The 26478-nt window shown below is 43.3% G+C and overlaps 1 protein-coding gene across 1 annotated transcript in view; it reads left to right on the top strand.

The window, feature by feature from the left end:
* The window catches only part of LOC119648586 (tRNA-dihydrouridine(16/17) synthase [NAD(P)(+)]-like), a 298564-nt gene that overhangs the window by 210755 nt on the left and 61331 nt on the right, over positions 1-26478 (top strand). Inside the window, exon 4 of the mRNA XM_038050358.1 lies at positions 16444-16541. Within this exon, the coding sequence (XP_037906286.1) occupies positions 16473-16541 (69 nt within the window). The 5' untranslated portion in view covers positions 16444-16472. The remainder of the gene's footprint in view (positions 1-16443; positions 16542-26478) is intronic.

The raw sequence follows: 26478 nt of genomic DNA, 5'->3' as shown, positions 1-26478 counted from the left end.
TTCGCTAAGGACAATATACGCATCTATATGTGAACATACTAAAATAGAGTGATGCTATTACATTTTCTGTTTATACCTCACCCCGACATTTACCATCTCTGCGGAGCACTTGTAGGTTTTCTCAACGCGCTTGATGGAAAATTTATTCAGTCTGGAAACTTCAATGCTAAGCATACGTACTAGGGACTTATCTCGCCTACAGGCAAAACCCGATGATGTTTTGAAAAATTATATTTACTTCTTGTTTGATCTAAGCTCGTATCATTCGCCGGTCCTCGTAATATTTCCAAGTCTCTTAACCATCCCTACCGACTAAGCTAATTCTCTTCGAACTTGCAAACAAATGTGTCCTTGAAATCAAGCCATTTCTTCACCGAAGAGTTCACATTAGCTACCCTGCACGCGATACCGATTCCCCAAAATGCATCCCAACCGATTCGTAACAAAAAGTTGACAAAATGTTCCCACGAGACCGTATCGATCCTCAAAAGGCTCCTGATTTCAACCCAATTACGGGCAAAATGATTCAAGATCTGCACCATGCAACTGACACACTTATTTGTGTGGCTACTTTCCCAAATGCTTGAAATGCTTCACATTAACGAAACCTTCTTCAAACTAAAGATTTAAAACAGTAAGGAAGGCATCTGGAGAGAAATGTATTGACGTCAAAAAGTATGAAAGCGCAGGGCGCCCCTTACTACCTGTTAGCCGCTTCCATTCCACGTTCATCATCATCATCAACGACGCAATAGCCGGTATCCGCTCTAAGCCTGCCTTAATAAGGAACTCAAGACATGTCGCCTTTGCGCCGAGGCCTATCAAATCAATATCCTTAAAAGTTGTCTGCCGTCCTGGCCTACGCCATCCCTCCATCTAACCCAGGGTCTGCCTTGTTTTCTTTTTCTATCATAGATATTGTCCTTATAGACTTTCCGGGCTACATCATCCTCATCCACACGGATGAAGTGACCCGCCTACCGCAATCTATTGAGCAGGATTTTATCCACAATGAGATGTTTATGGTATCACTCACAAATTTCATCTTTATAGAGGCTACGGAATCTTTACTCCTTTCTTCAGAGGATTCTTTTCCCGAACAAGGCGAAGAATTCGCAATTTTTCCTGTTAAGAACCCAACTCTCCGAGGAATACATGAAGACAAGGTCATTGGTTTGTACAGTAAGAGCTTTGACCATGGAGTAATACGTTTCAAGCAAGACAGTTTTTGGAAGCTGAAATTATCAACCGTCTCAAAGCTGTAGTCTCCTATCTTTATTGTCCTCGTTTGGCCAGTGCGATTCTATATTGTTGGTTCTTTGATTTTTGGTGCTGACGTTGCCACTATATATTTCGTCTTCGCTTCATTGATGTGTAGCCCGAAATCTGGCGCCGCCTGCTCGGTTTGAATGAAGGCAGTTTATACTTCTCGGGTTGTTTTCTCATATTGTCGATATCGTCACCATAGGCCAGGAGTCGGGTGGACTTAGAGAAGATCGTGCCTCTCGCATTTACCTCCGCGTCACGGATCACTTTTTCAAGGGCAGATTAAAAAGGATGAACGATAAGGTATCCCCTTGTTTTAGACCGTTATTGATGTCGAATGGTCTAGAGAGTGATCCTGTTGTTTTTATCTGGCCTCTCACATTAATCAGGATGGCCGGTCTTACCAATTTCATCGGGATACCAAACTCTGTCATGGCTATGTAGCTACGCTATCATAGGCGGCCTTAAAGTCGATGAAAAGATGCTGCAACTGATAGCCATATTCTAACAGTTTTTCCATCGCTTGTCGCATAGAGAAAATCTGATCTGTTGCCTGATTTACCTGGAGTGATGCCTCTTTGCTATGGACCAATGATGTTCTGTGCGTATTGGGCTTATTCGACCTAGCAAGATAGTGGACAATATCTTATAGATGATACGGAGCAACGTGATATCTCTCTAATTGCTGAACAACGTGCATTGATTCACTGTCCCACACCGTCAGCATAAGTGGATGAACCTCTTGGTGTAATTGGTCGCCTTCATAATTAACCAGTTTGGGTGTAATTCCATCGGCTCCTGGCGACTTATGTTTTGTTAGCCGATGAATTGCACGGACTATTTCTCCTAAACGATTTATAATTTTTAAGCCAAAGATTGCACGGATTGTTTCTTCCTTGGTTGGTGGAGGCAGCATTTATCCGTCGTCTTCAGTTGGCGGGACCTCCAGCTCCTCGATATTCTAGTTGTTGAACAGTTCATCACAATACTCAACCTATCTCTCCAATAAACCCATTCTGTCAGAAATAACATTTCTCTCTTTGTCTCGCAGATTGAGCACCGATGTACATACGTCTTCAAACTGCTGACTTGTTGGTAAAACTTCCGCGCCTGGTGCGATCGTTCGCTGTACTTTTCGAGTTCACAGATATTACGGAATGTTGTGAATGTTGTGAATGACTTTAGTGTTAACTCTCATCTGATTGTAAGACAGGACTCTAGGCGTCATTCGAGACCGGAGCACATTATACCTGAGACAGGCTTCGAGGGTTCGTCCTACTGCCTCTTAGAAGGTATTCTTCTCCGACTCTGAAATCTCCTCTGCAGAGGCGAGAGCGTTAATGAGACTTATATTTCTAAATTTGCCTCGCAAGCGCAGAGCAGAGATAATAGCAGGTTTCATTTTCTGGCTGGTTAAGAAATCTAATCCGAGCACATGATTTACTAGGTGGCCACTATAATACACAGTGTAGTGACTCTTCTCCAGGATACCGGTTCCTGTCCAGCGCATCCCTCGTAATGCTGTTTCATGAGCCTTATTTTGGGACAGGGTATCGGCTAGCTTCTGAACAGTATTCAATATGTACAGGGAGCGCACGTTCCATGCGAAAATGCACAAATCGTTCGGCCGTTTTCGTTGCCGTGTTCGTCGTTGTAAAATCTATCCAGTCTGAGACTGCTTTTGTGGCTTTGCAACAAGTTGTTTTCCGTATATAGTTGTCAGCCCTAACCAACCTCCAATTATATTCTGAAAGCCAAAAAGAAGGGTTGCCTTTACGAATCGCAATTAACAATAACTGAAAATAAATCCCTGGCCTCACTTTCAGGATTATTAGATGATCCTGTTGTTAGAAAATGATTGGCACAAATCCATATTATGGAAAGTCTTGCATCTGAAAAACTTCGCGATTTGATTTTGAAATGTAGGTGGGGATGTGGCAGGACACGGAGAAAAGTACTTACAAACAAAAATTCAGTGATACAGGTTCCAGTACTGATGCTAATGTATTTTTTACCTAACTCGTTCTATCGAAAATCTTGTCAACGTTTGACAAAGAATCGAATACAAAAATTATTAATAGGAAAAACCCTCAGCCATCGTCGAGACCTCTAAAAGAAGGACAGAAATATAAAAAAATACAATGGTAGATCCAAAAGTCGGCAATTCTATTGCGAATATATCGTCAAGCCTTCGCCGATTTCTTCTGCAGATTTCAACAATATAGACAGCATTTTAGAAAGGCCAATGTGTGACGAATATTCCCAGTTGGAAATTTGATCGCTTTATGCCTAAATAGAATCTGAGCATTTTCTACATTTAACTTATTGTCTTTAGGCTAAAAATGGCAAAATCGCAGTGCGTGTGATGGATTTTGTGTTTCGTATATAAAAATATTTAAGTAGACATTCGTTCTATTTGCACCTAGCAGCACCTCCTTAAGTTCCTCCTAGATCCATGTAGCTCACTGCATGCGTGGGCGTTTCCACCTTCCTACCAAATTTAGTGTCAATCGGTTTCTGAGAAAAGTGCGCGGGACAGAGAGTAACCCCATTTTAATAAGGTTTTGTTTTAGACAAAACCGCCGTACTCGATATATCCTACAATTCGGAAGGAGAAATCCTTAGGCTTTCCCACTTTTCAATTGAACAGCCCTAGTTAGAGCCAGGCTATGGTCACTTGGCAAACCATTCTTTGAGGACCTCAAAGAGATCCCTAATTGCAAGGCGGAGGAGCTGTTATCCTTTGTGAATGCTACGCAATAGCTCTCTCTCTCTAGACCATATACACAAAAGTAAATTCCTTAAATAAAAATATTCCCCTCAGAGGGAGCAACAAGCCGTTGAAGCAAAGGAAATAGACTGAGCCGAAGGACCCAGGCTGTAGGGCGTTATAGGACCGTCAAAGCCTCGAAATCGGGGAATGAAAGTAAATGTCGAGCTCCGCGAGGTGTACTTAAAAAATGTCCGCACTACGTATACTCCGAGAGAAACGAACTTTGTCACCGAAGATTACACCCAGGTCGTGAATGGAGGTTAGTAATGAAAGTGGTTGCCCGCCAAGAGCTTGTGGCATGAAAACGGCGTACCACGGCGCTAATTGGGCCTCTCGGAACAGCTACACATATATGTGTATATTCGTAATTTTTCAATTGACTTTCGTATATAGCAATGTCAAAACATTTCTTGCAGTAACTATCCCGAAAATAAAAATAAAATAAATGCCTACTAACGGTTAATTATGTAGACTGTTTTTAGATTTGATAACTTTTTACTATTTTGTTATGATATTTTAAATGTAACGCAATAATCACAAGTCGGAAAACCGAAAGCATTAGTCCTACCGTATTTCCAAACTGGAAAACATACACATATACGTAGATATCTTCTTTTTCTTCAGCCTTTGTCTCGTCCACAAACGGGGTCGGCTCGTCGTGATCGGTTTCGCCATTTGGCTCTATCAAATACCTGGTCTGGATGCAATCTCGAGTCTTTTAAATCCCCAACCACCGTTGTCCCGGCCGGCCTTTTGGTCGCTTACCATCGACTTCTTTGTTGAGGCCAATCTTTGCAAGTGAATTCTCGTTGGCGCGAATTACTCGACCATACCATCGAAGACGCCTCTCTCACAGTTTTTCCACGATCGGTGGAACCCCATATCGATCTCGGATATTCTCATTTCGGATGTGACCAAAACGTGTCACGCCACTAGTCCAACGCAACATCTTCGTCTCCATTACCGCAAGACGCCGTTCATTGTCTTTTATAGATGGCCAACACTCAGAATCATAGACAGTGACAGGACGGACGACATTGCGGCAAATTTTAGATTTGAGACTTTCGTTGATACGTCGATCACAAAGAACATCAATTGTGGAACGCTACTTCATCCAGGTTCCGTTAATGCGTGAAGCCATTTCATGACGCAATTCTCCATTGGCTGATAGCATTGATCCGAGATATTTAAATCGCTCTGGGCAAGCCACTGCCGCTTACAGTGATTGTGCCTGTTTCAAGATCGGTCGTCAAAAATTCAGTTTTATTAACATTCACCGTATTGCATGAGGCGATCATTCCATTTTTGGACTATTAGACGCTAGGAAAACATCATCTGCATAAAGCAGTGTATAGGGCACTGGACGTTGGATGCCCGTGTGACGGTGTTCACAAGAAGAACAAAGAGGAGTGGTGAGAGGGCTCTTCCTCGAAGCGATTTTGATACACCCGCAATACTTCAAACTTTATTTTTCGAATCGTGGTAGAGCAATTGAACCCAGCGCATGAGTTTTTCTGGCGCTAATTGTTGTTGTAGAGCATACCAGATGAATTCGTGTGGCACACGGTCAAACGCTTTCTCTAGATCCAGAAATACAACGTAAAGAGGGCGGTGCTTCTCACGGTGTTTCTACATGAGTAACCGCGCAACATGTATTGCGTCTGTAGTTTCGCAGTTCTTGACAAATCCGGCTTGATTCACGGTTATTTCAACGATTTCGCGAATACGATTGTCAAGAATGGGTTCGAAAGTCTTCAGGGTATGGGAACGTAACCGGATCAAACAGTAATTTGAACATTCTGCTGAACTACCTTTCTTTTTCCATATTGGAACTGTGGTACTTTGTTGCCAGTCAGGTGGTGGTCTACTTTCCTCGATAACTCGATTGGAGAATTCACTGAACCAATGTTGGGTCCCAGCTCTTCACTTTCCAGAGCTCAAATGCGATGTGGTCAGGTCATGTTGCTTTCCTCGATTTCATTCGTTTTATTGTTTCCTCGACTTCAGTTGCTCTGGCAGGTGGAACTGGTCCAAATGTCGGCAATGATTTTGGAAGTGGAGGATGAGTAAATTCTTCAGGTGAAATCTGCTCGAAAGATTGTCGCCATCTATCCGGCGCAGCTCGACGGTTGGTACGCAAAGTACCGTTCTTGTCATTAACGCACCCGAAGTGTTTGAATATCCTATGTGCGTTCGTTTCGGTTTTTGGCAAGTCGGTACAAATCTCTCTCGCCATCCCCGCCATCCCATGGCACCAGTTACCGTCAACCGGCACGTGACAAGTGTTTTCATCGAGAAGTTGCCAGAAGGCATCCTTCTTAGTATCAGTTCGACCTGTCTGTGATGCGTACGCGGTGAAGAAGTGAATAGTGCGATCAGTTGATATAATGGTGAGCTTCATCAGCCGATCATCAAATCGTTCGACTTTTTTAATGGCATCACGGAAACCCTGTGAGATGGCAATGGCAACACCATATTGAGTGTGTGGCCTACGAAAACAGAGAAGCCATTTTTACCGCGTTCGCGTTCAATGTCGCGGCTTCTGGCTCGAGACCATCGGGTTTCTTGCAGAGGCAGATATTAATGCGCCTTTTTCGAAGAGGTCTTGCGAGTTCCTCGGTCTTTTCAGTTAAGGTGCCCATATTTAATGTGCGGACACGTATTTGTTTTACTACTACCCCATACTGATGCATACATATGTACATATTCATGCACTCCGCGAGCAAGCTGAATTGAATACCGCAGGTACTATCGTACACATATCTATTTAAATTGGTCTCTACCCGCAACTCCATTAGCATATACACACATATATGATGATGATACACAAATAACTTAAAAAAATGTATATGGGGATGATGTGCGGTCTCACGAAATCCATTTTATCCACCAATCTTCAGTGGTTTGAGGTAAAAAGCGAAAAAAAAAAATACAAATAAAAATTCCATATGGCTTCCATCAAAATCCAATATGGACCCCATCAAAATAATAAAATAATTCGCAAATTCGGTTAATCCGACCGGGCATCTTACACACCAATCCAGTTCGCATATAGCAAATTCGTTTCAGCAGTTGGTAATATAATGGTATGATTTGTAATGTAGGGTTCTAGGATGTGTGTCTCCAACTGGTAATGGGTGTAATATGCTACATACAGTGACTCAAAGTCAAAATGATCCACCCGGTATAAAGCAGTTAAAATGTGTTGTACTGATTGAAAATAAGTAAATCATGAACTACTATAAATAAAAAAATGTTGCTTAAGATGAACTCGTTTACTTTTAAGTTTGTAAAAAATAAAAAATTTATTTCATTTATAAATATAATAACATAAACATAAAAATGCATAATTCCTAGTCAAAGTGAAAATGATCCATTAAAATAAAAAAGGCAAAAACAAAGTAAATTCAAAATTTTTTTTAGCTAATTAATATTTAGTATGAAGCCCTTTAGCCACCCTAACAGCTGACAGTCTTCTTGGCATTGACTCAACAAGTTTTTTTGTGAATTCTGATGGAATTTTTGCCCATTCCTCCAAAATAACCTGCTTTAAGTGATTTCGGCTAGATATTCTATGTTGCCTGATTCGATCGTCTAAAAAGTCCCACAAATGCTCGATAACATTCAGATCTGATGATTGTGGTGGAGTTTCGATAACCTTAGGACAATTGTAGAGCATCCATTCGCGAATGAGAAACGATTTGTGTTTGGGGGCGTTATCTTGGTAAAACTGGAAATTCCCTTCAAGACCCAAATTTCTGGCACTGGAATGTAAATTGTCCTTTAGAATTTGAAGGTACATAAATTTGTCCATATTGCCGTCTATGACATAAATATTTCCGACCCCATTGGCTGCCATGCAACCCCAAACCATTACTGAACCGCCCCCATGTTTTACGCTCGCTTGTAAATTTTTCAAATTTAACTCTTCATTCTTCTTTCTCCATACTCGAACTTTTCCGTCGGATCCAAAAACATTAAATTTGCTCTCATCTGCAAAGATAACGTTGTTCCAGAATTCTGGACCGTGTGAATAGTAACGATTTGCAAATTCTAGCCGGCGTAGCTTATTTTTTGGACTAATTAACGGTTTTATTCGAGGGGCTCTGTTGTTAAATCCAAGATTTCTCAAAACGATTCGGATTGTTTCGTCGCAGACCTTGATACCTAAATGCTTTTCAACTTGTACACGTATTTTTGGTGCACTTATTTTAGGATTGTCTCGAACCAAATTTAAAATCCATCGTTCGTCACGCTCGGAAAAAGCCTTTTTAGGACTTATACGAACTTTATTACCGATGCGATTTTCTCTAAATCGCTCAATTATATGTTGTACAGTTGATGACTGCACTCAGCGAAGGGCTATAGTCAACTGCACAGTTGCACAGCTACGCATTTTAACAGTACATCACAAAAGTTTAGTACCAAGTTCATTGGAATAAGTTGCCTGGATCATTTTCACTTTGACCCCATATTCGGACCAATGACAAATATTAACAAGTAACTGCAAAGAAAATACACTAATTTCAAATATATCTTGAGTATTTATTACTAACATATCAAGAATTATTATTACGTTGAAATAAATTCATTTGTATTAACTATACTTTAATCTAACTCGACTAAAGTCATTTTCAATGGGTGAATCATTTTCACTTTGAGTGACTGTATGTATTTTGAGGCCTAGGTAGGTGTAGGTGCATCACTGTAATTTTTTTGGGTAGGATAAGTTCTAAGAACTATACCTGATTCACTTTTTAGGGTACACAGTCTACACTTTCGTGCGTTTCACTCAATATCAATCGAGCCTATGTATTTGATACCCCACATGATTATATTCTGTGAAAAAACTGTTGCTTCCCCTTTTTGTATATATGGGACCCCCCTAAGAAAGCCAAAACAAAATTATGCAATTCGTTGCACGTGTATCGGTTCATAAGCCACATATTCTCACAAAATTTCCTGACGACAGCTCCAGCCTTTTCGGAGTAAATCTCGTGTGACAGGCAGACAGACAGGCGTACCCCGCAATGCAGTTGTCATATCTCCTTAATACGTCACCTATCCACTGCCTCTTGCGCCATCCGATCATAGTACATGACGGGCCTGTGCGCCGGCCAATTTATTCGTTTGAGATAGTATCAGGCCAGGGCACCCCGATGATACGAAGCAATCAAGTGTTGACAAAGGCTTCGAGCTTTTGAGTAACAGTTGAATTCACTTTCCTTGCGCTACACTCATACAGCAACAGCAACATCCAGTTCAGTGACACTGTTGGCAGAAACCACGCTTCCTAAATATATAAATTTATCGACGCTTCGCACTTCAACTCTAATTGCCTATCTTTTCAAATCCTGAGTCATTTGGCCAAGGTCCATAATCTGGTGAGAGAACAAACATATATCATCAGCGTAGTCGAGGTGTTTGAGGAAAGATGTCATCGCCCACTGAATTCCTCCACATCCTCCGGACAAGGCAGCATGAAGAAAGTCATTGAAAACGGGAAGAAATAACATCGCTTACAAGAAGCAACCCTAGCGGACCCCACTTTGGACTTCAAAATCCTTTCAGATTTTACCTCAGTGCAGTACGTGTTCATACTGTCGAAAGCTTTCTCGAAATCAATGAAGAGTAGGTGAAGGTGAGAGTTAACTCCGCGCACTCCTCTAAGATAATCCGTAGGGTGTTGATGTGGTCAATGCAGAATGATTTAGAGCTAAAACCAGTCTGCTCTTGGTCAATCAAACTTTGAAATCTAGTTTGATGCGTTCCAGAATTATTTAAGCTATTATATTTGCGGCAACGGGGAACATGCAGATATCCCTACAATTATCACACTCAAACCGGTTGCCTTTCCTTGGAATCTTCACGATCATGCCCTTTTCCCATTCTTTGGGAACTCCTAAGTTTACAGCTGATCTGATGGCAGGCTCTGTACTCAAACAATGTGCCATCAATGACGAGGCGGTAGAAGTTGTAGAAATCCACAGACTTACAACTAATATCGTTATTGTCGCCAAGATCGTCCTTCCCCGTCACATGTCCGAGTAAGGTGTAGTCAGAGCTCACCTTGGCATTTAGATCATCTATACGATCACCATGTCACCTTTAGGAAGCCTCGCCTGAACTGCTTGTAATTGCTTGTAGAAAGCATCCTTCTCCACTATATCGGAAGGCTCCGTTTGTGTATAGCATTGTGCAATTGTGCTGCTCCTTAAGCTGGACCGGATTCTTGCATTCAGTCTATCAGTCTTGCAGTCAGTCTGTCTTAGGAAGTCTGTTAGAAACAATCTACCAGATCAAGAGAGCGCGCCTTGCATTCTGAAGACCCTCGTTACCGGTGTCGAGCAGCGTGCGCACATTACAGTCGAAGGTTGTTGCCGTGAGATCGTGAGGTATTTAAGGTGTCGACATTTCGGTAATAGTAAAGTTTCAAAATTTGCAGGTTGCGAGCAGCAGTTCTCAACAATTCGAAGACCATGAAGAATTTCTGCCACTGGAGTGGTTTATTATCGCTGGAAATTCACAATTCACAGTATATATATTTCTTTTTAAGGTTTTGTGTAAACACAAAACCTTATTAAAATCGGTTTACTGTCTGTTTCTCTGTTTGTCTGTTTGTCTGTCTTTTTTTTTTAGGGAGGTGGAAATCTTCAAAAGACTCTGGCCTGGGCACGCCAGAGTGTGGGATTTATACCCAATAAAACCACCCCCCACTCTCCCCTACCCCGTGGAACCACCTCTAGGTATTACATCACGGGGCGGAGTTAGCTTACTTTAGCTAGGTCTCCTTTCGTCTACCCGCGGGGTTCGTAACCGCGTCTTCCTCACTTCTTCTGCTTTTCGTAATTTCTCCTGGATTACAGCGATCATGGAATTGATCGCATCCGAGTCTTCCTAACAGGCTACCATTCTCCGGAGAACATTTTCCGGTGATAGCACTTCACCTAGAGTTTCCTCTAGGTTCCTCCTTTCTTCCACGAGTTTGGACAATTAGGCGAGGTGTCCAATTTAAACCTGTACAGGTATTGACGGTACCCTCCATGGCCGGTGAGAAATTTGGTGAGATTATAATTGATCTCCTCATGCTTTCTCTCCAGCCACTCCCCAATGGAAGGGATCAACCTGTAAGTCCAACGACCCTTTTCTCACTGGTCCCATCGCTGTTGCCATCTGCTTATGGATCTCTCCCTTTCGGCTTTTTTCATCTGAGATAAAGGAGAGATGGACCTGGTGTTATAAATGTTCATCATTTCGGTTGCCAGGATATCAATTGGCATCATTCCCGAGATGACGAACGCTGCATCGTCTGAGACGGTCCTGGCAGAACACACCCTTAGGAATGTTCTTCTGTAAACCGTACTCAGTTTATGTGTATTACCTAAAACCTGCAGTGCTTTTCCCCAAACTGGAACTGCGTACAGCATGATAGAGCTCACCACACTGGCTAAGAGTAGCCTGGAAGTATGCCGCGGACCTCCTACGTTCGGCATCATCCTTGCCAGAACAATACTCGTGGTGGATGCCCTTTTACAAGTATGCTCGATGTGCTGCTTAAAATTAAGTCCTCCGTCTATGATCGCCCCCAAGTATTTGATGGCCGGCTTGGAAATGATGATCCGATTCCCAATTCTAATGCAGGCGTAATTTCTTTTGCGGCGCTTAGTGATGAGGTCCGCTTCCGTGTTTTCCTCAGCGAGTGCCAGTCCAGCACTCCCTAACCAAGCCTTAATAAAACTGATTGCTTCGCTTGAGTACAGCTCAGCATCCTCGAGATGCTTTGCGACACAACCAGTGCTATATCATCGGCGTAACCCTCCGGAACCGGAAGGTTAAGTACATCATTATACATAATGTTCCACAGTAGTTGGCCTAGTACAGAGCCCTGTGGGACACCCGCGGAGACAACGTACTCTTTGGGTCCATCATCGGTATCATACCAGAGTGTCCGCTCTTTCAAGTAGCTGCGGGGTAGGTGGGAACACCAATCGTCGCCAGAGACTTTCGTATAAGGTTCCAATTGGCCGAGTTAAATGCATTCCTCATATCCAGGATCACCACCACGCAATATTTGCTGGTACAACCCCTTCCGTGAATTGCATTTTCGGCCAAGCCAGTAACCATTTTGACGGCATCAATGGGTGATCTGGCTTTACGGAACCCCTACCGCCTATCTGGCTCTCGACGACTGGAAGTAATCTATTATAAATGACCCGCTCCAACATTTTCCCCATAGTGTCTAGAAGACATATGGATCTATAGGAGGACGGCTCCCCTGAAGCTTTGCCAGCCTTAGGTAACAGCACCAGCTTCTGCCGCTTCCATGGTGCAGGAAAGATACCCTCCGACATGCACGTTTCGAACAGCTCCGCGAACATATCCGGTCTACATTTGACGGCAAGTTTGAGGGCCTTATTGGGTATGCCGTCAAGACACGGGCTTTACTGTTGCCTATTCGACTGCAGATCTCCATCAGCTCGTCCTTGGTGATTGATGGAATCGGCGTCACATTCAGGGGGCGCTGGAAGGTGTCAGTACCCCTTGCTGGGGAAATAACCCCTGGATTATTTTCAACAAGAGTATAGAGCACGTGATCTGCGGAGACGATCGGCCTCTGAATCGTCCTGTCATGATTTTATAGGCGCTACCCCACGGATTTATGTCCGCTTCCGAACAGAACTCTTTAAAACATTCCCTCTTACTCCGCTGAATGGCGAGCTTGAGGTTCTTGCGAGCTTCCCTATTGCCCTCTGAGCCTTTCGTCTGGCTCTGTGGCAAATCGATCGAAGGCTGGCAAGTTCACTATTCCACGAATAATTGGATCTTCTAGTAGAGAATGAGCATCTCCTAGTCATCGACGTGTCACATGCTTTAGAGATGCTCTGTGTGACATGGAGAGCTCTATCCGTGGAGGTGCCTGCTTTGCTAGGCAAGTCTAGCCACACCTCCATGAATGTCTGCTCATTCATCGCTTTGGTAGACCATCCTGGTGTTCTTCTGGATTTCGGCTTCCGGGGTGCGGGTCTGCTGCCTTGTGGCTCCGTCCTTAGCTCAAAGGTGATTGCCTGGTGGTCGCTGTAAGTGAAGTCCACGCTAACTTGCCGGGACACGTCAAGTGCTAATGCAGAGCTGAAAAAAGTCAGATCTACAATTGAACCAGTTCCCCCTTTCCGATAAGTGTTTACATCGCCTTCGTTGGCCAGAACCACATCCAACTAGGCGAATGTTTCTAATAAGCACCGCCCCCGTGCGTTAGTCTCTTTCCCTCTCTCCCACGCACTAAAGTTACCGGCTATCACCTTTGGACTTCGTCCCCTTGTGTCGTGAACAAGATCATCTAGCAGGTCTTCAAACTCAGCCAGTGTGAGGCTCGGTGGGGCGTAACAGCTATATATAAGCCTATAAGCCTCTAGTCGCCTGACCCATGCTATATTGTATGGCTTGACGACTGCACGCGCATATCGATAGCAATCCCCATCGCGGATTCGTAAGTGGTCTGTGCAAGCAAATCTTGGGCGACCCTGCAATGGTTAAGGTTTATTTGTATGAATCTCATTTTTTCACTGCAGTTAACGCCTTCCTAAATTCTGGGCATTTACCACTTCCGGGAATATGCCGGTTATCCCTTCCCCCCTTTTCTTCGCACAAAATGCATTTGGGGTGTCTATTGTACTCCTTGGCAATATGTCCTTTTTCCCCATATCTTCGACATCGATCGGTCCGATCGATGCCGCTAGTGCATGCCTTCGCAAAGTGTCCAAACATTAGGCATTTGAAGCACCTTTTTAAAGAGAACTGTTCCCTTAGTCGGCAAACAACCTATTCAATCCGAACTTTCCCCACGGCCAACAACTTCTGCGCTGACTCCACTGGCAGTCGCATTGTGGATCTCTTCTCTGGTTGTTACCTCATCGAGATCCTTGCACTGTATATAGACCTCATGTTTTTGGGAACGAATCGCAACATTCTGCCCAAGTGAGTTTATAACTTGGTTACGAAAGCCGTCGGTTTTTCCCACGCTGGGTTTTCTCAGCTCAAACATGGGATCCCCACTCTGGGGTCACCTGGGTCGCCTGTGCCACTGTTGAGGTTGGGATGTCCGGCTTTTCCTTAGGATTCCTTATTTCTTCCTGTGACCTATTGTAAAGCACCCTGAAGGCTCTCACCATGTTCTTAATGGCTTGGTGCACGTTGTGCTTGTCCTTGATGAATTCGGACAGTTCAACTATTTTAGTCCCAAGCTGCATAAAAGGTAGTTCTTTTGGGTCAGGGCTCTGTTCTCGGTGAGTCCTGGCCAGATTACTCCTTTTACTGACTCCTTCACTTTTTTCAGTTGCTGAGCTTCCTTGAGCTTTTTTTTTTGCCGGCTTTGATATTGGAGGAGATCGTAAAATTGATGAGCTTCTCCTAAATGGATCAATTTGCTACTGCTGGAGTACCTCTTGATCAAATCCGATGGGTATCGAAATCGCCTTTTTTGGCCAGCTATCTCCTTTTAGCCCATCATTCTTTGCCTTTCCAATTGGCGTTCTTGGCAGAGTTGTGCTTCGTTTGAACACCTCCTTCTCCAGATCTAAAACACTTATAGTATTAGATGTAACGGTGGCCAAGTTGTCCACCACCGAGGCACTGCGGTCGAGGGATATCAATAGCCAGGAGCCCGCTTACTCACTCCCTAAAGCCGCCGGTACTGGGGTTCCGAGCCCCTGCACCGTAACTTTACTCCTTCTCAATTCTTTAATGTTGGTTTTATTTTCTGGGTGTCCTTCCCATAGCCATTTTGGTCCACGCATCAGAGATGGGCAAACACTAACCCATGCACAGTCAGAAAAGAAAAGTGCATGAAAACATATTTACACATCAATCGGTATGCTCCAATCCGCCAGGTGGGAGATCTGGCCACTCCTCACAGGTCTGTATGTCTGTCTGTCTGTCCGTCTGTGGGAACTGTGAACGCTCACGCATACAGCGAGTTACATTCTTTTAGGACGAACTTAAGGGGGGGTCTCCATACAAAAGGAGGGTGTAAATTTTTTTTTTCGTCAAATATAGTCATGTGGGGTATCAAATTAAAGGTCTTGGCTAGTACTTTTCGAAGCCGGTCTTAGTTTTGACATTTGTTGGAAAGGTGGGGAGTGCGGGGGGTTGATAGTGATCATTCTTTTAAGGGGGCCATTTTCAGAAACTACCCAACCAAAAATCTGAAAAAAAATCAGGAGGCTGCCACTATATGTTGCCTGGGCTCCGAAATACATTCCATATTGATATCTGTACAAATAAAATGAATAATTGTATATTACTATAATTTTTAATAATTGGCTACAAAGCCCCCCTTAAGTGCATCCTCGCACCACGAAACAATATAGGGTATAACATAAAGCATGATCTCCCCAAGTTTGGTGGAAATCGCACTATTACTAACAAAGTTATAATACGTCAAAGTTGTCGCTTCTTTACAAATTCAAGACTATGAATGTGAATATCATCCGAAAGTGGATATTCCCACATAATATTTATATGCATATATTACGTGCTACGTACTAAGAAATACACAAAACCTTATCTACCTGAAGCGTCCAGCTTCCGATTTCCCGACTTGTTTTTAAATCTCAGGGTGGGTGACGATGCACAATGTCCTTGGAGACTCAATTTTTATTTCGGGAGAAAAAACTTCAGCGGTGAAGCGTTCATTCACCAACTAAACGACAATGACTAATCTAATATATGTGCAGGGAAACAGGAACCTTTTCTATGGAATACAACTTTGTAAATATTGTGAATACACATTATGTTTGCCATATTCCCAGACTGGAATCATTTAAGGTTTCATTATTGCTAGCTGTCCACGAGGAAATTTAACCCAATTTACTTTGTTATACATCATTTATATGCATTTCACTATGCACACGTGCTTGTAATGCAACTCTACCTGTAACAAAGGCATCCACTGAATTAAAATTTAGAATAATGCATGTGACCTGATTTGCATCCTTGCCTTTTACACACGTTCCATGCAGGTACGTTTACTAAATTGAAATTTTTAACCGGGGAAAACGCGCCCATTTCTTCCTTCCATGCCTTTACGGCTAGGCCTCCACCGAGGATTTGCATTCATGAACAGAAAGGAGTGCACAAAGCAAGCAGGGAAATTTAAAATTAACTTGAGCGGTCTCTTTTTGTCATATTATCACATCGTCCCTTTGCAATGGCTCAACTGCAGTTTCCAAGATTGCTAGCCGAGGACGGCGCGCGGTGGCTGAGGATTTTGGCACATGTTCAAAACGAACTTCAGCCGCTTTAATTGTGAATTCCATAAAGACCATGGGACCACTTTTGAAGGCTATTTTTAAGTTTTTCCTCTCGAGTTTTGAAAATATTTCTAATTTGAATTTTCCTCGTTGCAGAGTACCGTTGGCGCATCACGGAGCGAAAAATGAAGCAGAAAGAAAACATGTCTGGTTGGGACTTCTACCATAAAGTATTGGGTGCCCCGAAATATGTAGTAAGTAAATGGAAAGTTGATATTGTGCAAAGAAAAGATAGAGCATAAGCCCATTAATCCATCTTTTGGCATCTGAACTTGGAATAACTATATAATGGAATTTAAACCTGAAAAGAAAACTGAAGGTTGAATTTGTGGCGCTTTTTTGCGTTTTGAACAATAATGAAAAAGAACCAGCAAAATAAACTGGTCTGCATCTCACAAGAATAGTTCTTAAATACGAGCTCCAATTCCGAGACGTTAGAAACGTTTTTCAGAATAAAATTTAAAATAAATTCATACATTTCTGTGATTGCTAGGGTTGTCTGGATTTTCTTTCTTTGCAGCTAAAGCCAATTTTACATAGATGGGCATCATTTCATTCCGCGATCGCTAAGGCAAATCCCGTAACTATGAAAGAAAGTCCTAATAAAGTTAATTGAGTGTTTGCCTATTTTTTCCAGAGGCGGAACGGATCCCTCTATTTCCAACAAACTTCGCCATTTCAAGGTGCAAGGTGCATCCTCCTCTATATCATCGAATGGGATCATGTTCACTCGACCCTGCCCTACGCTTTTCGTAATTTAGTTTGAATTAACCACGAAATTGACCACATATCAGTTCCCTTGAGGTAAGGGTTGAATAGTTTTTCTACGTACATTCCTCGATGGCAAAAATGACCCATTTCTCGAAAATTCTATGCACATCATATCATTCTAGCATCTTCTCCGCGAAAGCAAGGCTGTCCTGAAATCCTTGTGTAACCCGTTTTGTGAGAAATAAAACCTTATGAAAATCGATTCGATGTCTGTCTGTTTGTCACACCTGATTTACTCGGAAACGGCTGAAGCACGCGTATTTACATGCACCGCTCGGTTTAAGGGGATGCTCACTATACATGCGAAGAAGGGAGGTACATTTTTGTTTACAGAATCTGGAAAAATGAAAGGACTCGATTAGTATTAGGTTGTTGCAAATGAAATGGCCGTTTTGGTATTAAAATTTAAAACGACTGTAAAGCTTACAAAAATGTATTTCATCATCATCAACGGCGCAACAACCGGTATCCGGTCTAGGCCTGCCTTAATAAGGAACTCCAGACATTCCGGTTTTACGCCGAGGTCCACCAATTCGATATCCCTAAAAGCTGTCTAGCGTCCTGGCCTACGCCATCGCTCCATCTTAGGTGGGGTCTGCTTCTTCTTCTACTATAGATATCGCCCTTATAGACTTTCCGGGTGGGATCATCCTCATCCATAGGGATTAAGTGACCCGCCCACCGTAACCCATTGAGCCGGATTTTATCCACAACCGGACGGTCATGGTATCGCTCATAGATTTCGTCATTGTGTAGGCTACGGAATCGTCCATCCTCATGTAGGGGGCCAAAAATTCTTCGGAGAATTCTTCTCTCGAACGCGGCTAAGAGTTCACAATTTTTCTTGCTAAGAACCCAAGTTTCCGAGGAATACATGAAAACTGGCAAGATCATTGTCTTGTACAGTAAGAGCTTTGACCCTATGGTAAGACGTTTCGAGCGGAACAGTCTTTGCAAGCTGAAATAGGCTCTGTTAGCTGACAACTACCGTCCGCGGATTTCATCATCGTAGCTGTTATCGGTTGTGATTTTTGACCTTAGATAGGAGAAATTATCAACGGTCTCAAAGTTGTATTCTCCTATTCTTATTCTTCCTGTTTGACCAGTGCGATTTGATGTTGTTGGTTGGTTGGTCTTCGGTGCTGACGTTGCCACCATATATTTTGTCTTGCCTTCATTGATGTGCAGCCCAAGATCTCGCGTTAATCGCCGCCTGCTCGATCTGGATGAAGGCAGTTTTTACGTCTCGGGTGGTTCTTCCCATGATGTCGATATCGTCAGCATAGGCCAGTAGTTGGGTGGACTTGAAGAGGATCGTCAGCATCACGGATCACTTTCTCGAGGGCCAGGTTAAAGAGGACGCATGATAGGGCATTCCCTTGTCGTAGACCGTTGTTGATGTCGAATGGTCTTGAGAGTGATCCTGCTTCTTTTATCTGGCCTCGCACATTGGTCAGGGTCAGCCTAGTCAGTCTTCTCTCATGGTCGTGTACAGTTTTACCCTGACTATGCTATCATAAGCGGCTTTAAAGTCGATGGTGCAACTGTTGTCCATATTCCAACAGGTTTTCCATCGCTTGCCGCAGAGAGAAAATCTGATCTGTTGCTGATTTGTCTCGTTGTCTGGAGTGAAGCCTCTTTGGTATCGGTCAATCATGTTCTGGGCGTATGGGGCTATCCGGCCTAGCAAGATAGCGGAGAATATCTTATAGGTGGTATTAAGCAACGTGATACCTCTATAATTGCTGCACTGTCTGATATCTCCCTTTTTATGTATGAAACAGATAATGCCTCGTTGCCAATAGTCAGGCATGGATTCGCTGTCCCATACCTTGAGCACAAGTTGATGAACCACTTGGTGTAACTGATCGCCTTCCATATTTAACCAATTCGACTGTAATTCCATCGGCTCCTGGCGACTTATGATTTTTAAGCAGATGAATTGCACGGACTTTTTCTCCTGAACTTGGTGGTGGCAGTATTTGTCCGTCGTCTTCAGTTGGCGGAGCCTCCAACTCGATGATGTTCTGGTTGTTCAGTAGTTCATCAAAGTACCCAACCCATCGCTCCAATATGCCCATTCTGTCGGAAATCAGATTTCCCTCATTGTCTCGGCAGGATGAGCATCGAGGTGTATAAGGATTCATCCTGCTGACTTATTGGTAAAACTTCCGCGCCTGGTGCGGTTGCTCCCTGTACTTTTCTAGTTCACAGACTTGTTGGTTCTCTCAGGTTTCCTTTTTCCGTCTGTGAAGTCGCTTCTCCCCTCGACGGAGTTCGTGATAGGTCCCAGCGCGTGCCCGCGTTCTTTGAAAATGCAACATTACTCGGTATGCGGCATTTTTCCGTTCCACTCGGCATGCATATGCATTCTTCCGTTCCGTTGCTAGCTTACATTCATCGTCAAACCAGCCGTTCCGACTCCTTTTGCGGATGGGGCCAAGTATGTTTGTGGCCGTATCCATGATAACGTTCTTCAGGTGGCTGTGAAGATCATTTGTTGATGCTTCATCTCCAGATCCTCTGTTGACTGCGGTTATTGCGGCATCCATTTCCCTCTTATAGGTGTCGCGGAGGGCTGTGTTGTGGATGGCTTCAGTGTTAACTCTCACCTGATTGTCAGAGGGGATTCTAGGTGGTATTGTTATTCGAGCTCGAAGCACCATGCCAACGAGATAGTGATCAGAGTCTATATTGGCCCCCGAATATGTTCTGATATTCATCAAGGCTGAGAGGTGGCGGTGTTCGATCAACACGTGGTCAATTTGGTTGAAAGTGGTCCCGTCTGGAGAGGCCCACGTATGTTTGTGGACCGGTTTCCGTGCAAACCAGGTACTTCCAACAACCATTTCGTGTGACCCTGTTAACTGAATAATCCGCAATTCGTTATCATTTGTATTTTCGGGTGAGCTATGGGAGCCAACATATCGCTCCTTCCTGTTAAAATCCCGAAGTATGATTTTGATATCATATCTGGGACAGGCTTCGAGGGTTCGTTCTACTGCCTCGTAGAAGGTATCCTTCTCCGACTCTGCAGTCTCCTCTGTAGGGGCGTGAACGTTAATGAGGCTTATATTTCTAAACTTGCCTCGCAAGCGCAGAATGCATAGCCGTTCTCTTATGTTTTCAAAGCCGATAACAGCAGGTTTCATTTTTTGGCTGACTAAGAAACCTACTCCGAGCACATGGTTTACCGGATGGCCACTATAATATATGGTGTAGCGGCTCTTCTCCAGGAAACCGGTCCCTGTCCAACGCATCTCCTGTAACGATGTTACATCACTCCTATATTGGGACAGGGTATCGGCTAGCTGCTTATCAGCTTCATCTCTGTACAGGGAGCGCACGTTCCATGAGAAAATACGCAAATCGTTATTTCATTGCCGTTGCCGGGTTCGTCGGTGTATAATCCGTCCAGTCCGAGGCTCCTGTTGTGGCTTCGTAACAAAACTGTTTTCCTTGTAGGGTTGCCAGCCCTACCCAACCCCCAACCTGGAGGACCAGTTGGTACATTTGTCCGGTTTTTAGGCGCGGGAGACTCGCCTTCATCCTTCTCCGTCTGCAGCTTTTCGTTAAGAAAGAGCTCCCAGCGGTCACCACGTGGAGCTGGAGATAGGGTTTGGTAGTAGAGCTGTTGGTGTTGGTTCAGCAGGCATTTCCCATGTCTTATGCTCCATCGTGGGTACCAATCCACGTTTCGCCCTGGGACCTATACTACCCTTTGACCACCAATTTATTTATTTAATCAAAATAGGTGCCAGTCGATTCAAAACACTTTTCTCAGCGAGATTCAAGAACATGTATGTAGTTTCGTAGAAGTCCAACTGTCGGACGTTGATAAATTCGTCGAAGGCAATTTTGACAGCCTCTTCGTTTCTAAATTGTTTTGCCGCCAAAAAATGATCCAAATGATTAAAAAAGTCAGTCGGTTGGCGAAAGGTCCGGTGAATATCGTGGATGAGGCAGAGTCTCATACTGCAATTCGTTCAACTTTTAAACCGTTGTTCTTGATACATGAGGTCGTGCATTGTCGTGAAGGAATATCACACCATTTCTGTTGACCAATCTCGCCCGTTGAATACTCAATTTTTGGTGCATTTCCTCGAGTTGGGCATAGTATTTCTGTGCATTTATGGTTTCTCTAGGTGCCAAAAAAGAATAGAGGATAACTCCAGCTGAAAACCACCAACCAGTCACCATTATCTTCTTCGGATGGAAGCTCGGTTTCGGCAAATGCTTCGGTGGCTCATCAGAATCTAGCCATTGTGCTGATTGGCGACGATTGTCGTATAACATCCATTTTTCATCGCATGTCACTGTGCAAAAAGGGATCGCTTCTGTTGCGGGTGAGTAAAGAACTGCAAATTTCCATTCAAAGCGCCATGTTTTGCTCCGTAAGTGCATGCGGAACCCATTTGTCGAGCTTTTTCACCTTTCCAAGTTGTTGCAAGTGCCGAGAAACTGTCGAATAGTGTACGCCCAGTTTCTCTGCAATGTCAATCGATGGTGACTGGTGGTGATTTGATACATAGGTAGCAAGTGTAGCAGGTCCCGTTCTCAAAACCTGTCCAACCGAAAAATGTGTAAAAATTACAATAGTGCATTTATACGAAACTTGAGCTTCAAAATACATCCCATTTTGATATCTGCTCAAATAAAGTTAATAATGACATATTACCATATTTTAGAAATTTAGAAATATAAGGTGAACTGATATGAACGACGAAGTTGAAGCTTGTAAATACATATATCAAGTAATATTTTAAATTTTTTACTATGGACGAATGGCGTTTCTCACAGAAGATGGATGGGCAGACAACCTTTTTACCTGCCTTTATACCTGAATCACTCAGCTTCCGGTATTCCGAGTTGTTTGGTATTTCCTATACTAAGGTGCTCGTACTGCTTAAAGTAATATAAGGCTCTTCATCCTACATATTTGCAGTTCATAAGTTAGCTGTGACCATGCTGCAAATTGTGATTAAAATTTAGCTCAGCATCTACATGCAAGCGGTACGGGGGGTTGTGATGTTTGAGCATGTGCCTCTTAATTCTCCTGTTCCTGGTTTAAATCCTAATTTCGTAATGGATGTTTATGTTCGTCTTTGTGCTTAATCTGCTATTGTAAGTTTATCATTTGCTCATCATTATGGAGATGAAACTGAAGCGCAATTTCACTTAAAATTAGATAGGAAAAATAACAGTAAGGAACGTGGAACAGAAATTCGACGGTGAATCTTTCACCTCTAGTCCCTACCTTCCGCCTTCCCGTGGTGGAGGATATCCGTGGTTGGAGATGAGGTACGAATCAGATGTAATTTAAAACCCAATAGAAACAATTCGGGAAACCGGAAGCTGGACCCTTCAGATATGAAAGGTTTTATGTTTCTTTATGTGAATAATTTTGAATACATGACAATTTCGTGTGTACATAATCAGAAATTCAATTGTGCATTATTTCTTAAAGTACTCTGTTGATAATAGTCAACTCCACACGCTTCATAATAGGAGTTCAATGTTAATAGCAAGTGTGAGGAAGTCCCTGCCTGTACCTGTGTTAGATATCAGACACACAAATGTCTGCTGCTGTATCTGATAAATCTTTGTGTCTGCCTAAGTCACCAAACAGACACATTTCAGTGTGTAACTTGGACAACAGGCGGACAGATGTGTGTGTTTGGATCCAAGAAATTTTTCATCTGGATTGCACTTTGTCACTGACAGTACGCATATATTAACACTTGCCTGTTACAAAATACGCATATACATATATGTATATTTCGGAATTGGGAAGTGCTCTACCGCACTTCAAAACCCTGATTCAATTGGATTGTTGCGCCAACGATTATTATTATTATTACTTTATTTGAGAAGATACCGGAATGGGATGTATTTTTAAGCCTAGATTTTGTACAAGTACGTCACTATGACTTTTTCAGATTTTGCGGTTGAATAAGTTCTGAGAACAAGATCTGTTTCACTTTTCGGAGCACACATTTTGAGGCCTCACTCCCTGGTGTTTCATCCAATATCAGAAATAATCATAATCATTTTCGAAAAGTACTAATTAAACTCTTGCGTTTAATACCCCGCATAACCAATTGTGTGACAAATTGTGAAACAATTTCCTTCTTTCTTCCGAGTGTATGGAGAGCCATTGTATAGAAAACGTTATGCAAGTAAACACAAGGTAGTGATTTGACTCTCATAAAGGGGGCTGGGGGAGGGACGCATCTTAGGATTTTCGACAACAAAATGGCTTGATAAGGAAATAAACGACTATGGAAGTAGCAGAGAAGATACAAACAATTGGTAATTGACTTCCCATTCATTGGCGAAGCCAATGTTAAAGACGAGTACTGTAGTCAACTAGATAATTAATTTGACCACCTCAAAGCTCAACTCAAAACTCGGCAATGAACCACACCATAGAAGAGAATAGTATTCGTAATAAGATACTGGTATAAGATAATGGCTAATTGGAGAGTTGAATGTGAACGTGGCAGTAATCTAATTAAGAAAGAAACAATGGCATTCCCCGGAGCCGGCTTTGTAAGGGCAAAAGTCAACGACGTCCATATCTACAGCTGTTATCCTCCTCCTAATGCAACATTTTCGTAATATGAGGAGACGCTAGACAACTTGATGTTGGACGCTGGAACCACAGTCCCAAATTCAATACTGGAGATTTCGACGCATACGCCTTAGACTGGGGAAGTCCAGTGACGAACACCAGGGGACAAATCCTGCTTGAAACCTTCGCGGAGCTGGACATCAAACTAGCCAACGTTGGATGCATGCCCACTTTCCGAAGCAGAGGCTCAATCGTCGATCTGAGTTACCTCAGTGAATCGTTGGCAACAGGGACAATTTTGAGGGTGAGTGAACACTACACCCGCAGTGACCACCAGGCTATCTTTCCCGTCATCAAAAAGAGTCGAGTGAGCAATAGAAGTGGAAAAACTAGAATAGCAGGGTGGTCTACTGGAGCTTTCGAGGAAGAAACTTTCCTGGAGGCTTTGGAAGGAAGTCATGACCGGAATGGAACAGCGCTGGAAAAAGTGAGCCAGCAATGTCAGCGGTTAGCTGAGGCATGCGAATCTACTATGCCGCGACGGAAGTTCCACCACAGTAAGAAAACAAGAAACACCACAGTGGGAAACCAAGAAATTGCGCTCTTGAAAGCATCGTGTCTGCAAGCAAGGGGTGGCCTAGGCAAAACTACGACAGATTTGTGGACGAATTGAGGATATCAAGGCTCCGGAATTTGACGAGATTCCAAACAAAGCCTTGAAGTTGGCTGCTAAAATCAGGCCCGTATTCTGGCGCATTCTCTTCATATCGCCATATCTGCCTTTTAGACATTATAGGGAAGATGTTGGAGAGGGTGATTTACAACACGCTACTTCTTTTCGTCGAGCTAGTGGGTAGTCTATCCGAGCAGCAGGATGGTTTTCGCAGTGCGCGGTTCACTGTCGATGCAATAGCAACAGTCGAGACCTAGCTCGGGAGGCATATTATATGACGGAGTGCTCGGCCTTCGTGTGCCTGAACTGTAACCATTCATGCCATCAAAGCGTGGCTCCTAATGGCGAAACTGAACCTGGCGGAAGGCGGTCCTTATTACTAATAACAGAAGAACAATACAAAACGGCTTAGTAATCATGAGGTCGTTTCAATCAATCACTAGATACCTGGAGCTAATTTTCGATGCCATGTTGAGCTTCAAGGGGCACCTGAACTATGCGCGCGAAAAGGCAGCAATGATATCATCTCTAGCAAGGATGACGCTTAATATTGGACTACCAAAATTGAGAAAGAGAGGCTTATCACAAACTCCGTCGAGCGAGAAAAAGGAAGCCTGGAAGAACCAACAGGTCTGTGAACTCGAACACTGCACCAGGCGCGGAAGTTTTACCAACAAGTCAGTAGAATGAAGCCTTACACACGTCACCACATTGCCTCCTACAGTATACTGTAGTGTACCGTAACAGTCTTGAATGAAGTGTTCTAACTTCTTCAAGGCCCTGATCCAATATGGACTGTTATTATACAAAACCGTGGTGTAGCTCAATTATTTTCACTCTGATCAAGATAAAACTGGAATCGTCTATATCAAAAGTCAGATCCAATTATTCTCTATTCAAAAATACGCGCCGTTCGCGATCGATGCATTCCATTCTCTACTTCGTTAATGAAGATAGGGAGTGTACGATGACCCGTCAAGACGAAAACTTGGGTTTTTTGGTGTTTATCTTCAGTGCAACTGAATTGCCTCTCTTCCCAAATCCAGAGCCATTTGGCCAAGGTGAGTAACGAGAGAGCAACAGATGACATCAGCGTAATCGAGGCGTTTGGGAAATATGTCATAGTCCATTGAATTCCCCCACGTTCTTGGGATAAGGCAGCATGAAGAACGTCACTGATAACAAGGCGAAATAATATCGATAACAGGTTGCAACCCTAGTGGACTCCACTTTGTACCTAAAAATCCTCTGAAATTTTACCTTGGTTCCGCACAGGACATTTTGCGCAATCATATATCGCTCTGATAATGGCTATTAGTTTCTCCAAAATGCCCCCTGCGTAGAGCGGCCCAGATACACTCCCAGTTCAAGCTATCGACAAATTTCTCGAAATCGATGAAGAGCAAATGCAACGAAGATCTAAACTCCGCGGGCTATCCCAAAATGATCCGTAAGGTGCTGATGTGATCAATGCAGGAGGATCTTGAGCGGAATCTAGCCTATTCTCTGTCGATCAGACTTTCGAGATGTTACATGATTCGTTCGAGGATTATTTTAGCTATTATTTTTGCAACAGCGTGGAGAACCCAGGTACTCCTCCAATTGTCACACTCAAGACGAGTATCCTTCTTTGGAATCTTAAGGATCATCGCCTTCTTCTGCTCTCTGGGAAAGTTCACGAATTTCTATGATTTCCGTAAGAATGAGAGCAGCAGTAGCTGCAGGTGCAGCGATAAATAACTCTGCGAGGAGGCCGTGAAGCATTGATTGCCCAAATGATTTCTTTTCTGCTTAGAGGAACACTCCATATCTGCATGTTACGATGACTAACCATTTCATCCATAAGAGGAGGAACCACGCTTCCTAACTGGATGTGATACGATTAGGAACCGCGGTGAAATGTTATTCCCACTTCTTCTACCGTTGATGTGCAAGTTTTTCCCAAATGCGCAAGTTATTTCGCAGAACAGTGGAGGAGGAATGCGGACATCTCGGGAAGTCGTGATTGGAGCTAAAGAGCTTTTCAGATAACCGCAAACGATATCGCGTGGTTGTGGTTAACGCACTATACCCCGCCAAGCGGTGAACGACAAACAGGCTCATCAAAATTCAG

Source organism: Hermetia illucens, chromosome 1 (assembly GCF_905115235.1).
Source record: "Hermetia illucens chromosome 1, iHerIll2.2.curated.20191125, whole genome shotgun sequence".
NCBI lineage: Eukaryota > Metazoa > Arthropoda > Insecta > Diptera > Stratiomyidae > Hermetia > Hermetia illucens.
Note: the sequence above shows the minus strand (reverse complement) of the source record. Positions and strands in the feature narration are given on the sequence as shown.